This window comes from Pseudophryne corroboree, chromosome 6, assembly GCF_028390025.1.
Source record: "Pseudophryne corroboree isolate aPseCor3 chromosome 6, aPseCor3.hap2, whole genome shotgun sequence".
Lineage (NCBI taxonomy): Eukaryota > Metazoa > Chordata > Amphibia > Anura > Myobatrachidae > Pseudophryne > Pseudophryne corroboree.
Window position 1 is genome coordinate 160,445,602 of NC_086449.1, and position 24,631 is coordinate 160,470,232.

Sequence of the window (24,631 nt, forward strand, 5' to 3'; positions counted from 1 at the left end):
ACCTAGAAGCATTACAAATCTATATAGTTTACAAAACAATTTAGCTCCCAGGCCTTTGCACCTACAGTACTGCAGAGTGACAAGTCCACAAAACCAGCTCACCAGCTTTACGGGTGGCATCTTATTTCTTGAGAACCTGACTTCCTATGCGTGCACTCTTGCTTCCCTGACTCTGTGGTTTACAGCACGATTCTGACTACATTCCTTTCCCCATCTGGATAAAACCCAAAGGTTCCAGTGTCAGAGATTATATGCATTCTTCTGTGCACAAAAGGTGCCTCCACTCCCTGGGGAAAAATGGACTAACTGCCAACAAGGGAAAAAATCTCAGAGGTGTCTAACGCACAGTCCTACCCTTCAAGCTGGAAGCCCGTCCACACAATAGGAAGCAGGAGGGTCTCCAGGGTGACATGGAATTGCAACTTCACACGGCTTTAATCTGTTGGATATTTACCTGTAGTATTACATTTCCACTTCTCAAGGGATAGGATGGCACGAGCTGGAGCAAGGAAAGCAAATGCACTTGCTTGGAACAAGGGTAACCTGGAGCAAAAGCAGATGCGGGGCAACTAAGGTCATTCATCTTGCACAATGTAACATTAACATTATTCTCAACAACCAAACGCAAAGGTGAAAAATGTGACTTCATTCTGATAGGATAATTCCAGCTACTGACAGTTATAATGTGATTACTTCACACCAAGCCGTTCAGAACTTTGAGGTGACCGGTTATATTATCTTATAAAATAACAGTTGTGATATCTGCGTTTTAATCTACTATTACTTATTAACTCTAATTGATGTACTGTGTAGTTTATATGGTATTATAAAAATATATATCACAAGCAATATCCTTATCTTGAGCACAGACAAAAGCAGCACTAGAGGAGAGACCTCTATTGTAAGGTCTCAAATAAACATAGAACATACAGAATTCCAAGTGCACTATAGTCCTTGAATATTTATTCTTCAAATCTTCCAAACAGTGGACCCAATGGGTGCAGACTGTAGGTTGGAGAATTCTTAAAGAGAATATTCACACGGTATCCTGTAACAGATATCCCCTCACCGGAAGATCACTCAGAAAAAAGGCCATAAAGGCCAATTAGTACCAATTATTGGTTTACTGACACAATTTTTAACATACACAATAAAAATGTTGTACAAAAATAATATTTGTATATCAGTGAGAGAAGTCCAGATCGTGTAGATGGTGAATTAGATCCTACCTCACCTTCACAAGGTATGAGCTCAAAAGGGAGAATCTTCACAATCTGGATTGGTGACTCACAGCTGACAGACCCTACGCGTTTTGTCTTAACGACTTCATCAGGGGAAATTCACAAAAAAGGGCAGGACCACAAGATTGGAGTTTATATAGGGCAATAAGCATACAGCTACCCTGGTGAGTCTTTTTCTCTAAACAAACCCTATCATGGTCCTTAATCACAAAAATTTGCGATGAAAGTCATCAATAATGATCGTATAGATGTCCTTAAACACTCCTTTTACCAGCAGCCGGGACACTGCACAGCTGGACAATTAGGTCTGGGGGCCTGGTCTGCTCGCTCTCCCATGATAGGTCAGCAGGACCTTCTTATGGGAGCTAGAATCAGGCAGCCTCGCCGGTGATAGCTTCCTGTGGAGCTGCTTCCTGCCCCTGGAGAGTTCCTGTGCAGCCTTCCAGTCCTGTGACCTTGAATCCTGGTGTCCGGAGCCTGGTCATTTAGAATCTGATCCAGCCTTCCAGTCCTGCGATCCTGTATCTGCAGCCTTGGGGTTTCTGTTCCATCTGCGTGCACCTTTACCGGTGTTGTGAGTAGCGGCTCTGCCACATTTTATGGCCATAGACGTATTATTTCTTACTTTCTTGCTTTTGTGTCTTCTGCGGAGGTTTCCGGCATTGCTGTCCTCGCAGAGATTGACGGTGTCGTGTTTGGAGTTTGGGCAGCGTTGCTTTTGTTACAGTTTTTCTTGGCGGCCGTGCCGCACATAAATTTGATTATAGTTTTCAGTAGTTTCCCCTTTTCTTTTGTGTGTCAATTTTTAGCTAGGTTTCATCTTGTTCTCTCCCTGTCTCGGTTAACGCCTTGTCACCTACTAAGACCGGGGGGCATCGGAGTCAGGCAGACCTAATCCACCCGTCAAACGCGGCTGCCGTGGGCCCAAGAAACCATAGTCTCGCAGGCGTTGACTGACCACTTCGGGGAGGGAATGGAGTCAGGGTTTCCTTAGGGGTTGCTGCTGAACTCAGCTCAAACTGCAGCATCACGTTCCTGTGCTCGGAGCTCATCTATTGCCACCCTGTCTCTTGGGTTCAGAGTACAGAGAACGTAACAAAAAATTGTGTCAATAAACCAATAATTGGTACTAATTGGCCTTTATGACCTTTAGACTGGGTGATTTTCCAGTAAGGGGATATCTGTTACAGTATACTGTGTGAATAATCTCTTTAAGAATTCTCCAACCTACAGTCTGCACCCATTGGGTCCATTGTTTGGAAGATTTGAAGAATAAACATTCAAGGAATGTAGCGCACTTAGGAATTCTGTTTAAGATATATATATATATATATATTATACAGTGTATATACACACACACACATATATACTCAACTATAATTTTAATGAAAACATTTTTCTAATAATGTTAAGTGTACCAAATCAATACCAACTGTCAGTGAGATTTCCCAAAGACAACCTATATATTTATTTTATTTATGTAACGTTTTCACACATCTTTCACTATCTGAACACTTAACATTGATCAGCTAACCTCACCTTTTTAACACACTGATACTTCACTGCTGTCCTCTCTCTAAAGCTAGGTACACACTAGGCAATATTTTAAACAAAATCGCTCATTTTGACCCTTCTGAGTGACATCGGTTGTAATATCGTTCAGTGTGTACGCACAATATCGTTAACTATGCACGCTTTAAAACTGCATGTTCAGAGTGCTGGCCGGGTGACGTCACTGAACGATATCGTTAGCGATATCATTCAGTGTGTATGCACTTTATCGTTTGCCCGGGAGTTCAAGGGAGAACCCTGACGATACCGCTCATGTGGCATATCACCTGCTGTGTACCCCAGCTTAACACTAAGCAGCTACTTTCACTTACCTAACACTCAGATTTTTCACTGCTATCCTTTATTTGTGTAATGCGCTGGGGTGGTTTGTGAGTGCCCTGTGCCTCAAAAGCGAACCCCTATCATTTTAGGGACCTGTCCGATGAGGTTACCATGGCGATTTGTGGGCAGGCTCATAATATTGGCCAATTGTATGCCAAAAACCTCAGATAGGATGTATAATTAAATGTATTATAATCCTAATGGTTGTATGGTGCACATGCTCTCTCGTTTCTATGTTGTGGTACTAAGTCTCAGCCATGTAGCACATCCCATTATAAGGGTGTACAGTCCAGGCCCCCTTCCCTAATATATTATCAGCTTTGGGATAATGAGTTATTAAATTCTGTCCAGTGGGTGCTGGAGTAATCCCACACTTGCCCTTCCCATATCAGAGTGAACAGGATGGAGGTGACACAGATCCCTCAGTACGGTACACCCTAGTCACATAGTCCCTAGCCAGCATCACTACTACTGTATGTGAGGATGGGAAGGCATAAGCTTAAAAAGTTAGATTGGCACCACTGTACTTTATTGACTGTGTTGGGGTATTTGAGGGTAACAGGCCATCATTCCTGGCTGCTTATGTTGAACCTAATCATGATTGTCTAATGTGGCCAATATACTGCATCTACAATGTATTGCACCAATTCCCCATTCTTTTGGTTTTCCCTGGTTTGCCGATTCCGACCAAAAACCGATGTGTGATTCGGGATTTTTAACATGCAGAATTTCCCCGATTCCCTGATGGATTGCTGATCATTAACGGCGCTTTACCTGCGTTTTTGATCTGTGGGTTGGATCGAGTAATCGGGGAAATGCAGCACTGATGTATGGCCCACATAACTTGTAGAAAACTAATCCCAAACATAAAACTCCTAGCTATACAACATTCTTTCAAATTTAACATTAAGGTAAAATAAAAAAATAAAAAAAAATTTGATAAAGCTGTCAAAAGCCTCACCTGCACCCAAACGTTGTCTGCAGCAGAGTTGTGATTCCTACACAGAAGAAAATGGTCCCAATCAGCTGACTAGTCGCCCACTGGTCAAAGCCAACGCACATGGCTTCTGCAAGCAGAAACGGCACAGCCACTGTCCCACTGAAGCATGTCAGGTAATGCTGTGGGAGACAATGTAGATAATGGAAGAAGATCACTTTAATAAGACTTAATTGTTTATCTCAAACACTATGGGGGTAATTCCAAGTTGATCGCAGCAGGATTTTTGTTAGCAATTGGGCAAAACCATGTGCACTGCAGGGGAGGCAGATATAACATGTGCAGAGAGAGTTAGATTTGGGTGGGGTGTGTTCAATCTGCAATCTAATTTGCAGTGTAAAAATAAAGCAGCCAGTATTTACCCTGCACAGAAACAAAATAACTCACCCAAATCTAACTCTTTCTGCAAATGTTATATCTGCCTCCCCTGCAGTGCACATGGTTTTGCCCAATTGCTAAAAAAAATCCTGCTGCGATCGACTTGGAATTACCCCCTATGAGGCCTAGGGAAGAAAGATTTTGCATGTGTTTGTAGCTATGTGGAAGTATCAAGTGTGCAAAGTTTCAGGAAAATCTGAGTCGGCGAGTGTCCTAATGACATTTTTCTGGGTGGTCTGACACGCACTCCCCTATGGCTGTAACAAATCTGTGCTTGCAAGAATGTACACAGGTGTGTCTGTAGTTTCTTTTATTAGAGATACATTGCTCTGATCACATACAGAAAAATGTACAGGAACTTAAATATGCAGTTACATGCAGTGCCATAGGACATAAGCATACACCATACCATATGAGTAAAAACGTCTGTTACACAACATTACAAAGAGATGACGAAATACTATGACTAAGCCTGTCCATCACAATTACAGCACAGCTGCCAATTATGCATCAAAGGAATGCCCAGCACTACTGATTGGAGAAAACCCCTAATAAAGAGACTCTCATTGGACAGTAATGACATCCTTGACAAAGGCCGGAAGGCTGAAACACGTTGGAGGGACTGCACATCTCCACCAATACTAGTGCTAAACAACGCTGGACATAGCAACATTATCCACTAGCATTTAACAATGGAAGTTTTCTTGCTGGCTGGCGAGCTGAGTGGTTGGACTCACTGCTGCTAAGGACGCCGGTAAAAGGGTGCTCTCGCGAGCATACGACTTCCAGTGTTTGGACAGCGTCTGGCGGGTGGCAACCAGTGGGGGAGAGCGGAAGTTAACCCCAGCAAGCATCGATGCCCTCAGGACCAGTGGCATGAAGCTAGAGAATGCAGTGGGCGCATACTACAACACTCATCAGGAGGTGAACACAGCATCGGAGAACAAGATTTGGGCAAGTTGATGCACCTGGTGGACCGGGACGCCCGCTTTCTAACACACAACTCCCAGCAAGACCTGCTCCCTATAAAACCGAAGGAACTCACTCACACAGCCGTTCTGGGCGACACGGTAACCATTCCGCACAATGAACGCACCAGTGTGACATCCATGGAATTGGAGACCTTATAATTGTTTTTTTTTTCTCTTCATGTATATCACTAAAATGTACTTTGGACATTATTGAAGGAAACTAGTTGAGACCTGTACCGCAGGCTCACTGTATGTAACTGCATGTTTACATTTCTGTACATTTATCTGGGATGGCGGTCATTAGGTCGACATGCATTGGGTCGACCACGTTTGGTCGACATGCATTAGGTCAGCATGAGCACTAGGTCGATGTGGTCGTTATGTCGACATGTAATAGGTCGACATGGAAAAAGGTAGACATGCTTTTTTCACAATTCTTTTCATTCTTTGACCTTTTTCACACTTACCGATCCAAGTGGACTACAATTGGGAACGGGAGCGAGGCACCGTGCCCGAAGTATGGCGAGCGCAGCGAGCCATGCGAGGTGATACGGTGCACTAATTGGGGTTCCCCGTCACTTTTCGAAGAAAACGACACCAAAAAAAAAAAAGTAAAAAAAACCTCATGTAGACCTTTTTCCATGTCGATCTAATGACCGTATCGACCTAGTGATCATGTCGACCAAACGTGGTCAACCCAACTCATGTCGACCTAATGAACCACACCCATTTATCAGTATATGATCAGAGCAATGTGTCTCTAATAAAAGACACTACAGACACACCTGTGTACATTCTTGCAAACACAGATAAATTCAATACAGTCATAGGTGAGCGCGGGAATCACGAACCCACTCTAACTAAACACCATTAAATATGGACAAATCAGCAGATACTGGCTGCTCTCGAACCAGGGGATAAAACATAGTGCTGCGCTGGTAACACACCCCCTTTTCAAAATGATCTGACATGGAATGACACAATAATAAACAAAATATATATTTTAGTTTTTAATTAAGTACATTTACGTATATTTGTATGCATATCAGCACAGATCACTGGATAAAACACAGGATTATCAAGAGCACAATAAAACGCCTTTGGGGGGAAGGGGGGGGGGGGAGGGGGACAGGCATCATAAATATTAAAATGCTCATAAGGTGCGACTTCCTGATCCAGCCAATAGCATAACACACACAATTATCTGGCAGATCAAATTAAGCTATAACACCCTGTGCTAGTAGCCAGATTATACACTGGGGTGGGTGAAAACACGTAAAACAAGAATATATAGTATCAATGATTAATTTTATCCCAAAATCCGTACCTATAAAATAGTTAACAAATGGTCTTTAATAAAAATATATAAAACCATATAACAATGTATACACATTCAGCAAAAAGTATTATACCAATTCGTATTAACCACCTGAAGGTGGATCAAGTAAATTGTAGCTGTGCAAAAGTAACAAGTTTTAAAAATATATAGGGTATTCTGAATACATCAGGTGTGTCCTGATCTTCAACCAATAAACGTAGATGGAATAATCAATAGAGATAATACCGTTCCTTAGTTACGAGAAAAGGTTTAAAGGAATGTATCACAGATGTAATCTCACTCGTTCGTGCCGCGGCTGCAAGAACCAGTTTCCAGCAATGGGTAGCGGCTTCCTCACTCCTCCGTCTTGTGCTACAGGAGTGTGGGCGCTAGCGGGCGGCCGTGCAGTAGTGGAAGGAGCCAGCTAGGTAATACCTTACGTCTCTGTTTACCAGGGATACAGTGCCGCTCACATTTCCAATTAAGCTGTCCTGTTCAGTGTGGGGTCCGCCTTCAAAGTGCGACTGAACAGGTGTCCTTAACGCGTTTCGCTCTATAATGGAGCTTTTTAGTATAATTGTCATATGGTTTTATATATTTTTATTGAAGACCATTTGTTAACTAATTGATATGTACAGATTTTGGGACAAAATAAATCACTGATGCTATATATTCTTGTTTTATGTGTTTTCACCCACCCCAGTGTATAATCTGGCTACTTGCGCAAGGTGTTATCGTTTAGTTTGGTCTCCTATGTATATAAGGATTGTTTATGCAGACACAGGCATATTTACACCCTGCAGCTGTATTGTGAATATTTCCCAAAAAACAAGATAATTTTATTTGCGATCAGTATCAAGCGCCTGGAATGTAAATACTTTGTATCTGGCAGATCAGCCAATAACTGGTGATTGGCACGATAATTGTAGAGGTGTGAATATAGGTGTACCTAACTTTATGATTATTGTGAAATGCAAAATCATGTTTCAGATGTGCTTGTACATGCGCAAGCTAAATAAATATATTATTTCTTTTTTAATTACTTCTAAGTAACTTTACTTGCCTTGGGGGGATCTGTAAAAGCCCCCTAACCAAGACCGGTGATTCGGGGGTCATACAAGGTCATGCTCCTTGTCTGCTAAAAGGGGGTACACACAGAGAGATCCGTGCTTAGGGGGTAATTCAGAGTTGGTCGCAGCAGCAAATTTGTTAGCAGTTGGGCAAAACCATGTGCACTGCAGGGGGGCAGATATATAACATGTGCAGAGAGAGTTAGATTTGGGTGGGTTATTTTGTTTCTGTGCAGGGTAAATACTGGATGCTTTATTTTTACACTGCAATTTAGATTTCAGTTTGAACACACCCCACCCAAATCTAACTCTATCTGAACATGTTATATCTTCCCCCCATGCAGTGCACATGGGATGTCGTTCTTCGCAGCGCAGCGATCAGGTCAGAACTGTGCGTGTGCCGGCGCATGGCTGACAGCAGACGGCTATCGTTGCCTAGCGATTGCCTCTGCCTGATTGACAGGCAGAGGCGGTCGCAGGGCGGGAGGGGGCGGCATGGCGGCGTTTGGCCGACGTTTTGTGGGAACGGTTCCGCCAATGCAGGCGTGGCCGGACCGTGCGGGGGTGGGCCACAGCGGCTGCGTGACGTCACACACAGCCACTGTGACCTTGGCAGCGACGAGTAGCTCCCGGCCAGCACACAAAAGCTGCACTGGCCGGGAGCTACTCCTGAAGTGCAAAAGCATTGCCGCTGTGCGATGCTTTTGCACTTCTGCAACGGGGCAGGGGCTGACATGCGAGGCGGGCTAGCCTGTGCTGGGCGTCACCCCGCATGTCTGTGCTCCTGATCGTAATTGTGCTAAATTTAGCACAGCTACGATCAAGTCGGAATCAACCACATGATTTTGTCCAACTGCTAACAAATTTGCTGCTGCGATCAACTCTGAATTAGGCCCTTAAATTCTAAGCAATCTGACTAGATTGCTTAGAAATTAAGCACGGACCTCTCTATGTGTAGGGTGCTGGCGACAGCGGCGCGTGGTCCTGCATGCCAAATCTAGCGAGATTGCCAATTTCACCGCTGGGTGAAATTAGTTGTGCCCCTTCCCCCCCCCCCCCCGTCGCTCAGCACATATCACGCTGAGCGTGTACGTTGCTTAACAGTGAACAGAAAACCTGTATTTCTATGTAAATTCCCTTTAATAGAGTGAAGGTTAGGATGCTGTTCTCTTAGTTCGCAGCACCATGCTGTAGCTCCATAAAAGCCCTTAGTCCGCACCATCAGTAACTGGACTTTCAGGCTTGGACAGTAAGCTCAGAAGGAAATTAGTTCACAGAAAGGGAGGTGGACAAGTGGAATAGCCTCCCATCAGAGTTGGTATAGGCTAATACAGTAGAGCAATTTAAACATGCTTGGGACAGACATAAGGATAGCCCTACAAAGAACTAAGGATGTAATAGGATTTGAGGTAACAATAAGATAAAAAAAAAAAAAAGGCCAGACTAGACAGGCCAAGTGGTTCTTATCTGCCAGCAATGTTTCTATAAAATACATGAAAGGAGAGTACTTTACAACAGGTACTAACATGGAGGGAAAACGGTGATGTCCTTACAAAGATAACATCACACTATTTACCACTTTCTCCACATACACAAGTAACTAGAGGTCAGTGACCAGTTAACAGGTGAACAGCCAGTACTGACAAACACACACAAAAAAATAATAATAAAAGAAAGGTGACTACAATGTGGCCAAATAACCTCTCGCTGAACACTTCCCATGATGCACAGGAAGAAGTGGCACACACTCAGCATCTCATTGGCTACACACATTGGGGTAGATGTATTAACCTGGCGGAGGCATAAACCAGTGATAAATGCACCAGCCAATCGGCTCCTAAATGTTAGTTTACATATTGGATCTGATTAGCTGGTGCATTTATCACTGGTTTATCACTTCCTTATCCCTTCTCCAGGTTAATACATCTGCCCCATTATTCCCAGAGCCCTGTGCTCACAAATGTATACACAGTAATTCTCTAAACTTATTATCACATGTACAAATCCCATGATGCACTCTGTATATTCCCCCTCACAAACAGATTAATAGGCATTTATATGTTGGGACAATAACATTGTACGTTGCATATGAACAATAATTAAAAGATTCTAATTTTTCACACAATGGGGCTGATCCAAAGCACGAGCTTCAGGGTCTGTGGGTGAAGTATTGCAGAGAATGCGGATGTAGCACTGTAATGGTGCCATTCTAAGGGAAGTAAACACTGATACCCCTTTCACATCGCAATAGATGCGACCCGAGACCCGTTTACTACAGAGAGAGGCGGCCTCCGCTGCCGTCTCCGCCCCCGCCACTATGGCAACCGACACGGCATATTGCCAGGTCGGGAAGCCAGTGCTGCGGCTCCAATGTCAGATCCCACCCGGGAAGGACCAGTTTTCAATTCCCAGGTGGGATCCAGCATTGGAGATGTGAAAGGGGTTTGATTGTGTACAGCGGATAACAGCAAAGCACAAATGCCACCTTCTATGTACGAAAGGTCATCCAACTCTCCTTTGTCATCTGTATTGTGCTTCACAACAGTAAAGAAAGACCTAAAATACAATCTTCTCTCTGACTCAATTTTAAAATGAAAAGTTAGCATTCTTAGGACTCATTTACACTTTAACCTGGTCTTGAGCATATTCACCATAGACCAGAGTTTTCAAAACTCCCCCTTTACAGTGCAGGTTTCAAGAATATCCATGCTTTAGCACAGGTGACTTAATTAGTACCTCAGTCAATTTGATTTGACCATCTGGACTGAAGCATGGTGAAATTTGGGCAACTCTGCCATAGACATATGGCTTTCAAACGGTTCCATTAGAGAAACAGTCATAGGAAACAGCTATGCGAATAACTTCTCAACCATTCTCAATCCCCACAGCTCTCCACTGATAATGGCCTTCAGAGAACCTACTGTCTGCTGTTCTAGCGGTATGTGGCCAAGATCTTGCCGGACAGAATCCCGGCGGTCGGAATACCGACACCGGGATCCCGACCAGCACAATCCCGACATATTCTCCCTCTGTGGGTGTCCACAACACCCATAGAGGGAGAATAAATTAGTGTGCCTTGCATAGCGAGGCACCATGCCCGCAGCGAGCCCGCAAGGGGCTGCGTTGCGCTCACCCCCCTGTCGGGATTGTGCTGGTCGGGATCCCGATGTCAGTATTCCGACTGCGGGGATTCCGTCCGGCGGTAATACGTACTGATCCCATTCTAGCTACTGGTCACTAAAACATACCCATTACGCCCAGGCTGTCATATTAGCCACTCACTGCTCCACATACCTCCAGCAGACACCCTGTGCTCTGCCTACACCACTAGCTCCATATTACCAGCTCACAGACACAGCCACCTTGCAGCACTGTATATATCACCCTTTCCACTCAACCCCGAAGATGTGTCATCTCCCCTACATGCAGCATAAAATTATGGCAAGAAAAGAGGCTGTTGGCCAATGCCACACTGCCACCTCACACAATACTAATACTTTATGCTACCAACCAAAATGCTTACAACTAATCTATACTCCAGTACTACCCTAACAACATTGCACCCCTACAATACTAAACCGTACTGCCTCAAACTACTGGCACCCACTGCACAAATATATTTGTAATATCTACTTAATAAATGCTAATCTGTGCATCAACATTCCTCACCCAAACAATGTTAAAGTAAACCTTGCAGACGTACAGTACATATATCAACATTATTTTAATGTAATCTCAACAGAAATGTAAAGGCCAGTACACACAGGGGAGATGTGTGCTGAGCGATCTATCACAGACCGCTCAGCATACATCTCTCCCCAGCTCAGCAAAAAGTGCGATGTGTGCTGAGCGAGGGGGTGGGGGGTATGAGGGGTGGGGCACTCATTTCACCCACCAGGTGAAATGAGCGATGTGCTAGGCTGTGCCTGCATGCAGGCCAATCTAGCACCGGCATAAGCGACGCACGGCTATCGCTGTGGGGCTTACACACAGAGAGATCTGTGCTTAACTTCTAAGCAATCTAGTCAGATTGCTTAGATTTTAAGCACTGATCTCTCCGTGTGTACCCCCATTTACTGTTCCCTTACCCGTTACAATTATATCTGTAAAACGTAACCTATATAGCTTTCCTGTACTAGATGAACGTATCAAGGACATTCTTTAAATAAAAGCAGTCTGTATGCTGCATGCAATCTATTTAGAGATGCATTAAATGCACTTATCATAAAGATTGCACCTGTATGAACAGATAAGGAATCTCTTCTCTTGAAACCCATTACCACACAGCTCCAATAAACAACCAATACCACTGGTGCTCTTCATTAGAAATGTCATAGGCACCCCCTCATATAAGGGGAGATGTAACAAGCCTTCTAAAGAATGGGAAGGTTGCCTATAGCAACCAAACAGCTAGCATTTATCAAAGCCATTCTATAAACTGATAGGTAGAAGTGGGTAGGTTGCTATGGGTAATGTCTCCTTCTGTAGGTGGTGTGATATACCTCCCCCATAGCTACGGAGGGGAGCTCTGCATACCAATTCAGAGGAAGAGAATGTGTTTTTTGTTTTGTTTTTTAAATAGGTTTCAGTTAATTAAAGGCATGGTGCTCTAAATGAAACAAGCAAAAGCCAAATACAGATTTTTTTCCTTTGTCCTAAGCTTTCTGTGTATGTGTTTGCATATACAGTATAACATACAATACAAATCTTTTCTAGGTCTTAAAAAGTTTCTTCTGGCTGCCAGACTTGGCTCCATACCTGTAACCCCAGGAAGATGCAGAGATACCAAGGAGGCACATCTTCCACAGTATAAATCATGTCCATTCGATGCTGGTCTAGACTTCCAGTGCTGTCCAGGGTCTCTGCCAAAGAGCTCTGCATGGGAGAAGAGAGGAGAGATGCATCAGGTCTCCACATGGCACTACTGTTACAACAGTCTACCGGAGGTTCATGGACTTTACCAGAACGGTTGGGAAACAAATTAAAAATATACTTTTTTGTACGAGTACCTGCTGATATCTTGTCTCTTACTGCATATCAGTAACAGACCAGCTCACAACTGTGGAAATGCATGTCACATTAGTGGACAAAGGCCCTCATTCCGAGTTGATCGGTCGCAAGGCGAATTTAGCAGAGTTACACACGCTAAGCCGCCGCCTACTGGGAGTGTATCTTAGCATCTTAAAATTGCGACCGATGTATTCGCAATATTGCGATCACAAACTACTTAGCAGTTTTAGAGTAGCTCCACACTTACTCTGCCTGTGCGATCAGTTCAGTGCTTGTCGTTCCTGGTTTGACGTCACAAACACACCCAGCGTTCGCCCAACCACTCCCCCGTTTCTCCGGCCACTCCTGCGTTTTTTCCGGAAACGGTAGCGTTTTCAGCCACACGCCCATAAAACGCCGTGTTTCCGCCCAGTAACACCCATTTCCTGTCAATCACATTACGATCGCCGGAGCGATGAAAAAGCCGTGAGTAAAAATACTATCTTCATTGTTAAATTACTTGGCGCAGTCGCAGTGCGAATATTGCGCATGCGTACTAAGCGGATTTTCATTGCGATGCGATGAAAAATACCGAGCGAACGACTCGGAATGAGGGCCAAAGACCCAGTTGTAATCAGGGAGAAGGGAGGGCCACATTAGGGATAATTAAACGTGTGCAGAAGGCCTACTGCACTGTAAAACAAGAAATCAGCTTTCCTGTGCTCCCTACGCTCTGCAGAAACCTTTACAAGAGATAGCGTACAGTGGGACAACTATCCAGAAATCTTGTGACAGAATGGTCAATAACCTGTGGTGAAATATGAAACAATATTCATACATGTGGGGTAATCACCCTTGATAGTCTGTTTTGGCATACACCAACTATAACATCACAAGAAGAAAAAAAAATCAACACGTATGGGGCAGCACAATACAGGTTGAGTATCCCTTATCCAAAATGCTTGGGACCAGAGGTATTTTGGATATGGGATTTTTCCGTATTTTGGAATAATTGTATACCATAATGTGATATCATGGTGATGGGACCTAAATCTAAGCACAGAATGCATTTATGTTTCATATACACCTTATACACACAGCCTGAAGGTAATTTTAGCCAATATTTTTATAACTTTGTGCAATAAACAAAGTGTGTCTATATTCACACAATTCATTTATGTTTCATATATACCTTATACACACAGCCTGAAGGTCATTTAATACAATATTTTTAATAACTGTGTATTAAACAAAGTTTGTGTACATTGAGCCATCAGAAAACAAAGGTTTCACTATGTCACTCTCACTCAAAAAAGTCCGTATTTCGGAATATTCCATATTTCGGAATATTTGGATATGGGATACTCAACCTGTAATAATAAAGGTAAAATCTATGTAGTATTACCTAGTAATCACATACTAGAGTAATATAATACCTCTGCGTAAATTGAGTTATGGTGACAAATTTAAGTCATTTGCAGTATCACACATAAGGGGCGATACAAATGTTTCATAGCGCCCTGCAGTGGTGATGTACCCCATCACTTTAGATGGGGTACATCATGCAATTGTTTGTTGCGGTGCCAGACGCCCACTGTAATTTGCGCTTGTCACTACTAAGATGTGCGTTTTGCTGGTGGGCTTCTCAACTGACAAACAATAGCAGTAGAACCCACATTGTTCTAATTAATTAACGGAATACAGAAGGAATTAGACACACAATTAATTAAAATAACCTGTGGGTAATTACAGACACTATACAAGAGACACAGTAGTGAGCTAATACTATCTAGCTGAAACTAGAGGCCAAGAAATGCATAAAGATTTATACACGGTTTGCTTATAGCAGTCACAGTCTTATTGGTTATTCATGCTTCCCCTGGGTCAGCATATTACAATATTGCATTCTACTACACAGGGTTTCAACATTTGTTATCAAAATAGAAAAGAAATCCCGCACTAGAGATACAGTCTAGTTTAATGCACTTATTGTGAAACGGTTTATTGTCCAATATTTTTCAAAATTCAAAGTGTCAAAAGGATCCTTTAAAGGGATCGGTATGAAAAGCCAGTGGGCGGGATCCCAAATAGCGGTATGGTGACCGCTTCCCCCTTTAAACACAAGTTAGAACTGGGTGCTACCCACTGATTCAAATCTACAGATAATACCAAGCAAAGGAATCAGTTCTGGGTTGGATGCACTTTCTTTCCCTTAATAGCAAAAAGCTGTTTATACATAAAATCACTGTTTATTTAGAATTCATTTAAAAGGTTTTCATATCCAAACTGCACATATATTATGCTGTCATTGCCATTGCTACAACATATTTTAATTACCTTACTTTATATTAAGGTTATTAAGAGTGAAAAATTAAAATTATGATGGAAAAAGGAAAGTGAAAAAAGTTTTGAAGAAAAGGAAAATCAGGTCACTAAGGAAGAATTTATTAAAAACAAACTGTGTCATCTGTTTATTTTCTTATATCAACGCTATATATTTATAACAGGGCTTATCGATATTGTTATTATATCTATGTTGTTTTAAAGTCAAGTAAATTGTAATGGGCTTTTAGGTGGGGTAATATAGGGTCAGATATTAATGCAATCATTTTCTTATATCTCTTAAGTACAGATTCATCACCTGGATTGCAATATAGAGCACTTCAAATTTCTCTTTAAATGTAGTAAGTGTATCGATATTGTGTCCACTGAATTCAGACTTCAAGCTTGTATCCAAAATTACTCCTGTATCATGCCTTATTGTACATGTTACACATTCAGAAGTTTCTTAAGCCCCATACACACAAGAGGAGAAAGTAAAGGATATCGCTCAGAAGGGCCATTCTCAGCAGTATCTTTAACTATCTAGTCTAGTGTGTACACTCAACATCATTAAAGATACACGCACCAGCGCATCGTTGAAGACCCCCTCCCTCATCTAAACAGTCCAGCCGAGGGAGGACCTTGTTAATGGTGAGATACTTTGCATATCCAAACCCTGCACTGACACTTTAAGAACTTACGGTGATATTCTTTTTAATATGTTGAATGTTTGTTTTTGTATGAAATAAGTGTTTTGCATATGCACTTTATGTTTTAATAAAATTGTGGTACCGGAAATATAGTATCACTTCTTGTGTGATAAGAACACCAGCAACATTTGGTGGCTAATAGCACCTATTCCTTTACTTAGTCACACGTTTTTCTGCTGTTATGGCATCTACCAGAATTGCTTGAGGAACTTAGGATCGTGACCCGTACCGAGGCAGTTTTCTGATGAGATGAGATGCCATGAGGTCGGTGTGTGGATTCCCCCACCGGGACACAAGTGTTAGAAACACTTCTTGATTAAGTTCCCACTCTCACGGATGAACTGTGTGTCGGCTAAGAAAATCTGCTTCTCAGTTGTCCACCCCTGGGATGTGAACTGCCGAGATGGCCGGAATCAAAGTCTCCGGCCACTGAAGGATATGAGACACTTCCTTCATGGCTCTCCAACTCCGTGTTCCGCCCTGTTTGTTGATATATGCCACTGCGGTGGTGTTGTCTGATTGAACGCGAACAGGGCAAAGAGCTGCATTTGAATCCGTGCATATCAGATCGCTCTTAATTTGAGGATACTGACCTGAAGAGACGACTTTTGACTGCTCCAGAGACCCTGGAAATGATGAGACTGGAACACCGCTCCCCAACCCATGAGGCTCGCATCCGTGGTAACCGCCATACATGACGAAATGGTGAAGGGAGCACCCCTGGATAGATTGGGGCTATGAAGCCACCAAAGAAGGGATTGTTGAGTCTGGATTGACAGGCGAAGGAGCTGCACTTCCAAATTCAGTTCCGCTCTTGACCAACATCTGAGAATCTGAGCCTGAAGAGGGCGAGCATGGAAACTGGCGTATGGTACTGCCTCGAATGCCGCCACCATCTTGCCTAATACCTGCATCCATCTGAGGATGGAGACATGGGGTAACTAACAGAGGACGTATCCTGGACCGGAGATCCTGAACTTTGTCCCAGGGTAGGTAAACCCGTTGTGTTTTGATGTTGAACAGGAGACCCAGGAAGATCATCTTTTGAGAAGGGAGAAGAGATGATATGGGAAGATTCACTATCCAGCCGAAGTACTGAAGTGTCCACCATGACTTGTAAATGCTGTTGAAGTAGTAATGGAGACGGAGCCTTCAGTAACAGGTCATCCAAGTATGGAGTGATGTTTACCTCCTGACATCTCAGTTTCGCAACCAATTGAGCCATGATCTTTGTGAACACTCAGGGCACCGTGGAGAGGCCGAATGTAAGTGCCTGGAATTGGAAATGCCAAGGACCTACTGCAAACCGCAGCAGGTGTTGGTGACCTTTCCAAATGGGGACATGGAGGTATAGATCCTTTATGTCGATAGATGCCAAGAATTACCCCTGTTCCATCGATGTTTTGATTTAGCGAATGGACTCCATTTTGAATTTCTCCACCAAAAGGTACGGATTTAAACACTTCAGATTGAGGATTGGACGAAAAGAACCGTCCGGCTTGTTTACAAAAAAAAAAAAGATAGGGGTAAAACCCCTGCTCCTCTTGGTGTCTTGGAACTGGGATAACTACACCATTTTCTAAAAGCGAGGAAATGGACTGAAGTAGGGCCTGGCGTCTGGAAGGATCTGAAGGAAGGGGGGGGGGGGGGGGTTTACAAAGAACCTGTTGGGAGGATGTTCCTCTAGATCCAGAATATAACCTCTGGAAAGAATTCCATTCACCCAATGGTCTGGATTCGACTGAAGCCAAATTTCCCTGAATTGAAGTAACCTGGCCCCAACCACTAGTGAACCGTCCGTGAGCCCCGAACCGTCATGCAGTAGGATTAATTGGTGGGCTTGACAGAAAGTCTATGGGTTCCCGGAGTTCCTCTACCTCGGGAGGTTCCTTTGTGTGGGAACCATGAGAAGCTCCAAAAGGACTGAAAACTTCCTCTGCCCTGGGTACGAAAGGATCGAAACAGAGTTGGTTTTGATTTTTGAGTGGCAACAGGAAGAAAGGGACTCTTGCTTCCTGTGGTAGTTTAAATAATCTTGGTTCGTTCCGGACCAAATAAAAATTCCCCCTCAAAGGGAACTGCCGTTAAGGTATGCTTGGAATCAACGTCAGCATTCCAAACACGAAGCCATAGAGATCTCCTTGCTGTAACTGCTAGTGCAGAGACTCGTGATTGTAATGAGGCAAAATCCAGTAAGGCCTCCCTGACATATGAGAGCACTTCTGAGATCTGTTCTGCTAGTTGAAATGCCTCGGATGGTTCGCCAGACTGCATACCGGATACCACTCGTGCTAACCAGTCATCAACCACCCTAAGGACCCAAGCACATAGGTCTAAGTGAAATTCCTGAGAAAGTAAATATGGATTTAAGAACTGCTTCGGTCTTTCTATTCATAGCATCCTTCAAAGATACGGACTGTACCGACGGAATGACCGTTGCCTTTGCCAAATGTGTAGTTGGGACATCTACCCTAGGAGGGTTTTCCCAAGACTTTGTCTCATCTTCAGCAAACTGATATAAATATCTTAACTTTTTAGGAACCTGAAATCTAGAGTCCGGATGAAGCCATGCCTCCTTTAAAAAAAGACCAAAATGTGAGTATGAAGGAAATAGAGTGACTTTTTTTTCTGTCGTTTAAAGAATGAAGTCGAACTCTCTGCCACAGTTGCATCTTGAAGGTTAAGAATCTAACGTAAGGAGTCAATTAATAGTCTGACCCCTGAGCCTGTAGCAGACTCCTCTTCTTCCAAAAATAAGAATTTACTCACCGGTAATTCTATTTCTCGTAGTCCGTAGTGGATGCTGGGAACTCCGTAAGGACCATGGGGAATAGCGGGCTCCGAAGGAGGCTGGGCACTCTAGAAAGATTTAGGACTACCTGGTGTGCACTGGCTCCTCCCACTATGACCCTCCTCCAAGCCTCAGTTAGGACACCGTGCCCGGACGAGCAGACATAATAAGGAAGGATTTAGAATCCCGGGTAAGACTCTTACCAGCCACACCAATCACACCGTACAACTCGTGATACTATATCCAGTTTGACAGTATGAAAACAACTGAGCCTCTCAACAGATGGCTCAACAATAACCCTTTAGTTAACAATAACTATTTACAAGTATTGCAGACAATCCGCACTTGGGATGGGCGCCCAGCATCCACTACGGACTACGAGAAATAGAATTACCGGTGAGTAAATTCTTATTTTCTCTAACGTCCTAGTGGATGCTGGGAACTCCGTAAGGACCATGGGGATTATACCAAAGCTCCCAAACGGGCGGGAGAGTGCGGATGACTCTGTAGCACCGAATGAGAGAACTCCAGGTCCTCCTCAGCCAGGGTATCAAATTTGTAGAATTTTGCAAATGTGTTTGCCCCTGACCAAGTAGCTGCTCGGCAAAGTTGTAAAGCCGAGACGCCTCGGGCAGCCGCCCAAGATGAGCCCACCTTCCTTGTGGAATGGGCATTTACAGATTTTGGCTGTGGCATGCCTGCCACAGAATGTGCAAGCTGAATTGTACTACAAATCCAGCGAGCAATAGACTGCTTAGAAGCAGGAGCACCCAGCTTGTTGGGTGCATACAGGATAAACAGCGAGTCAGATTTTCTGACTCCAACCGTCCTGGAAACATATATTTTCAGGGCCCTGACAACGTCTAGCAACTTGGAGTCCTCCAAATCCTTAGTAGCCGCAGGCACCACAATAGGCTGGTTCAGGTGAAACGCTGACACCACCTTAGGGAGAAACTGGGGACGAGTCCTCAATTCTGCCCTATCCATATGGAAAATCAGATAAGGGCTTTTACATGATAAAGCCGCCAATTCTGACACTCGCCTGGCTGAAGCCAAGGCCAATAACATGACCACTTTCCACGTGAGATATTTCAGATCCACGGTTTTTAGTGGCTCAAACCAATGTGATTTTAAGAAACTCAACATCACGTTGAGATCCCAAGGTGCCACAGGAGGCACAAATGGGGGCTGAATATGCAGCACTCCTTTCACAAATGTCTGAACTTCAGGTACTGAAGCTAGTTCTTTTTGAAAGAAAATCGACAGAGCCGAGATCTGTACTTTAATGGAGCCTAGTTTTAGGCCCATATTCACTCCTGCTTGCAGGAAATGCAGAAATCGACCTAGTTGAAATTCCTCTGTTGGGGCCTTTTTGGCCTCGCACCATGCAACATATTTCCGCCATATGCGGTGATAATGCTTTGCCGTAACATCTTTCCTGGCCTTAATAAGCGTAGGAATGACGTCTTCCGGAATACCCTTTTCCTTTAGGATCCGGTGTTCAACCGCCATGCCGTCAAACGCAGCCGCGGTAAGTCTTGGAACAGACAGGGCCCCTGTTGTAGCAGGTCCTGTCTGAGCGGTAGAGGCCACGGGTCCTCTGAGAGCATCTCTTGAAGTTCCGGGTACCACGCTCGTCTTGGCCAATCCGGAACCACGAGAATGGTGTTTACTCCTCGCTTTCTTATTATTCTCAATACCTTTGGTATGAGAGGCAGAGGAGGGAACACATAAACCGACTGGTACACCCACAGTGTCACTAGAGCGTCCACAGTTATCGCCTGAGGGTCCCTTGACCTGGCGCAATATCTTTTTAACTTTTTGTTGAGGCGGGACGCCATCATGTCCACCTGTGGTTTTTCCCAACGGTTTACCAGCATCTGGAAGACTTCTGGATGAAGTCCCCACTCTCCCGGGTGGAGGTCGTGTCTGCTGAGGAAGTCTGCTTCCCAGTTGTCCACTCCCGGAATGAACACTGCTGACAGTGCTAGTACATGATTCTCCGCCCATCGGAGAATTCTTGTGGCTTCCGCCATCGCCATCCTGCTTCTTGTGCCGCCCTGTCGATTTACATGGGCGACTGCCGTGATGTTGTCTGACTGGATCAGCACCGGCTGGTGTAGGAGCAGGGATTTTGCTTGACTTAGGGCATTGTAGATGGCCCTTAGTTCCAGAATATTTATGTGAAGGGAAGTCTCCTGACTCGACCATAGTCCTTGGAAGTTTCTTCCCTGTGTGACTGCCCCCCAGCCTCGAAGGCTGGCATCCGTGGTCACCAGGACCCAGTCCTGTATGCCGAACCTGCGGCCCTCTAGAAGATGGGCACTCTGCAGCCACCACAGTAGCGACATCCTGGTTCTTGGAGACAGGGTTATCAAGCGATGCATCTGAAGATGCGATCCGGACCACTGGTCCAACAGGTCCCACTGAAAGATTCTGGCATGGAACCTGCCGAAGGGAATTGCTTCGTAAGAAGCCACCATCTTTCCCAGGACCCGCGTGCAGCGATGCACTGATACCTGTTTTGGTTTCAGGAGGTCTCTGACTAGAGATGACAACTCCCTGGCTTTCCCCTCCGGGAGAAACACTTTTTTCTGGACTGTATCCAGAATCATACCCAGGAACAGTAGTCGTGTCGTCGGAACCAGCTGTGACTTTGGGATATTCAGAATCCAGCCGTGCTGGTGCAGCACCACCTGAGATAGTGCTACTCCCACCAACAACTGTTCCTTGGACCTCGCTTTTATTAGGAGATCGTCCAAGTACGGGATAATTAAAACTCCCTTTTTTCGAAGGAGTATCATCATTTCCGCCATAACCTTGGTAAATACCCTCGGTGCCGTGGACAGTCCAAACGGCAGCGTCTGGAATTGGTAATGGCAATCCTGTACCACAAATCTGAGGTACTCCTGGTGAGGATGGTAAATGGGGACATGCAAGTAAGCATCCTTGATGTCCAGGGATACCATGTAATCCCCCTCGTCCAGGCTCGCAATAACCGCCCTGAGCGATTCCATCTTGAACTTGAATTTTTTTATGTATGTGTTCAAGGATTTCAAATTTAAAATGGGTCTCACCGAACCGTCCGGTTTCGGTACCACAAATAGTGTGAAATAGTAACCCCGGCCTTGTTGAAGTAGGGGTACCGTGATTATCACCTGCTGGGAATACAGCTTGTGAATTGCCGCTAGCACCGCCTCCCTGTCTGAGGGAGCAATCGGCAAGTCAGATTTTAGGAACCGCTGGGGTGGAGACGCCTCGAATTCCAGTTTGTACCCCTGAGATACTATTTGAAGGATCCAGGGATCCACCTGTGAGCGAGCCCACTGATCGCTGAAATTCTTGAGGCGGCCCCCCACCGTACCTGGCTCCGCCTGTGGAGCCCCACCGTCATGCGGCGGACTTGGAAGAAGAAGCGGGGGAGGACTTTTGCTCCTGGGAACCTGCTGTTTGTTGCAGTCTTTTTCCCCTACCTCTGCCTCTGGACAGAAAGGACCCGCCTTTTCCACGCCTGTTTTTCTGGGTCCGAAAGGACTGAACCTGATAAAACGGTGCCTTCTTAGGCTGTGAGGGGACATGGGGTAAAAATGCTGACTTCCCAGACGTTGCTGTGGAAACTAGGTCCGAGAGACCATCCCCAAATAATTCCTCACCCTTATATGGTAACACTTCCATGTGCTTTTTTAAATCTGCATCTCCTGTCCACTGGCGAGTCCATAAGCCTCTCCTAGCAGAAATGGACAATGCACTTACTTTAGATGCCAATCGGCAGATTTCCCTTTGTGCATCTCTCATATATAAGACTGAGTCTTTTATACGGTCTATGGTTAACAGGATCGTGTCTCTGTCTAATGTGTCAATATTTTCTGACAGTTTATCTGACCACGCAGCGGCAGCACTGCACATCCAAGCTGACGCAATAGCTGGCCTAAGTATAATGCCTGTGTGTGTATATACAGACTTCAGGATCGCCTCCTGCTTTCTATCAGCAGGTTCCTTGAGGGCGGCCGTATCCGGAGACGGTAGTGCCACCTTTTTAGAAAAACGTGTGAGCGCTTTATCCACTCTAGGGGGTGTTTCCCAACGTGACCTATCCTCTGGCGGGAAAGGGAACGCCATTAGTACCTTCTTAGGAATTACCAATTTTTTATCAGGGAAAGCCCACGCTTCTTCACACACTTCATTTAATTCATCTGATGGGGGAAAAACTACGGGTAGTTTTTTCTCTCCAAACATAATACCCTTTTTAGTGGTACCAGTAGTTATATCAGAAATGTTTAACATCTCTTTCATTGCCTCAATCATACAGTGAATGGCCTTAGTGGGCATCAGGTTTGACTCATCGTCGTCGACACTGGTGTCAGTATCCGTGTCGACATCTGGGTCTGCTTGAGGTAGCGGGCGTTTTAGAGCCCCTGACGACCCATGCGACGCCTGGGCAGGCACGAGCTGAGAAGTCGGCTGTCCCACATTTGGCATGTCGTCGATTTTCTTATATAAGGAGTCTATACGTGCACTCATTACTTTCCATAAGCCCATCCACTCAGGTGTCTGCCCCGCAGGGGGTGACATCCCTTCTAAAGGCATCTGCTCTGCCTCCACATCATTATCCTCATCAAACATGTCGACACAGCCGTACCGACACACCGCACACACACAAGGAATGCTCCGAATGAGGACAGGACCCACAAAAGCCCTTTGGGGGGACAGAGTGAGAGTATGCCAGCACACACCAGAGCGCTATATAATGCAGGGACTAACTAAGTTATGTCCCCTATAGCTGCTTTTTATATTATATATGTATTGCACCCAAATTTAGTCCCCCCCCTCTCTGTTTTTACCCTGTTCTGAAGTGTAGACTGCAGGGGAGAGCCAGGGAGCTTCCTTCCAGCGGATCTGTGAAGGAGAAATGGCGCCAGTGTGTCTGAGGGAGATAGCTCCGCCCCTTTTCCGCGGCCTATTCTCCCGCTTTTTTCTGGATTCTGGCAGGGGAATTTACCACATATATAGCCTCTAGGGCTATATATTGTGGTATTTTTGCCAGCCAAGGTGTTTTTATTGCAGCTCAGGGCGCCCCCTCCCAAGCGCCCTGCACCCTCAGTGACCGGAGTGTGAAGTGTGCATGAGGAGCAATGGCGCACAGCTGCAGTGCTGTGCGCTACCTTGGTGAAGACTGATGTCTTCTGCCGCCGTTTTTCCGGACCTCTTCTTGCTTCTGGCTCTGTAAGGGGGACGGCGGCGCGGCTCCGGGACCGAACACCAAGGACTGGGCCTGCGGTCGATCCCTCTGGAGCTAATGGTGTCCAGTAGCCTAAGAAGCCCAATCCGGCTGCAAGCAGGCGAGTTCGCTTCTTCTCCCCTTAGTCCCTCGCTGCAGTGAGCCTGTTGCCAGCAGGTCTCACTGAAAATAAAAAACCTAAAATTATACTTTCTTTCTAAGGGCTCAGGAGAGCCCCTAGTGTGCATCCAACCTCGGCCGGGCACGAAATCTAACTGAGGCTTGGAGGAGGGTCATAGTGGGAGGTGCCAGTGCACACCAGGTAGTCCTAAATCTTTCTAGAGTGCCCAGCCTCCTTTGGAGCCCGCTATTCCCCATGGTCCTTACAGAGTTCCCAGCATCCACTAGGACGTTAGAGAAATAGACGTGTCCTCCCAATCAGCATCTACTTCACTTTCCTCTAAAGGAACATCTGTTCCTCACCTGAGCACATTATAGTGGGAGGCGACTGTAACCGCTTAGTAGGTTTAGGACCGTAGAGGTTACAATATTAGTCAAAGATGGAGCTAAGTCTGAGAGACACTTGCCCATGCTTCTGGCCCATGGTGGCTCTTCTGACTCCTCCCCTGAGACAGATCCTGATTGGGATTGTCGTAAATCAGCTATGGCATCTGCCATGTTCCTGGCCCACAGGGGCATAGACTGATCTGTGGATCCCCCAGACTGCTCTGTA

The 24,631-nt window shown here is 45.0% G+C and overlaps 1 protein-coding gene across 2 annotated transcripts in view; it reads right to left on the minus strand.

Annotated features, from left to right (window-relative positions):
- The window catches only part of SLC23A2 (solute carrier family 23 member 2), a 319,310-nt gene that overhangs the window by 84,559 nt on the left and 210,120 nt on the right, over nucleotides 1-24,631 (minus strand). For both annotated transcript variants that reach the window (XM_063932053.1, XM_063932054.1), the window contains 3 exons: nucleotides 12,627-12,743; nucleotides 4,096-4,253; nucleotides 455-543 (listed from right to left, as the gene is read on the minus strand). In XM_063932053.1, coding sequence (XP_063788123.1) covers nucleotides 455-543; nucleotides 4,096-4,253; nucleotides 12,627-12,743 — 364 coding nt within the window. The remainder of the gene's footprint in view (nucleotides 1-454; nucleotides 544-4,095; nucleotides 4,254-12,626; nucleotides 12,744-24,631) is intronic.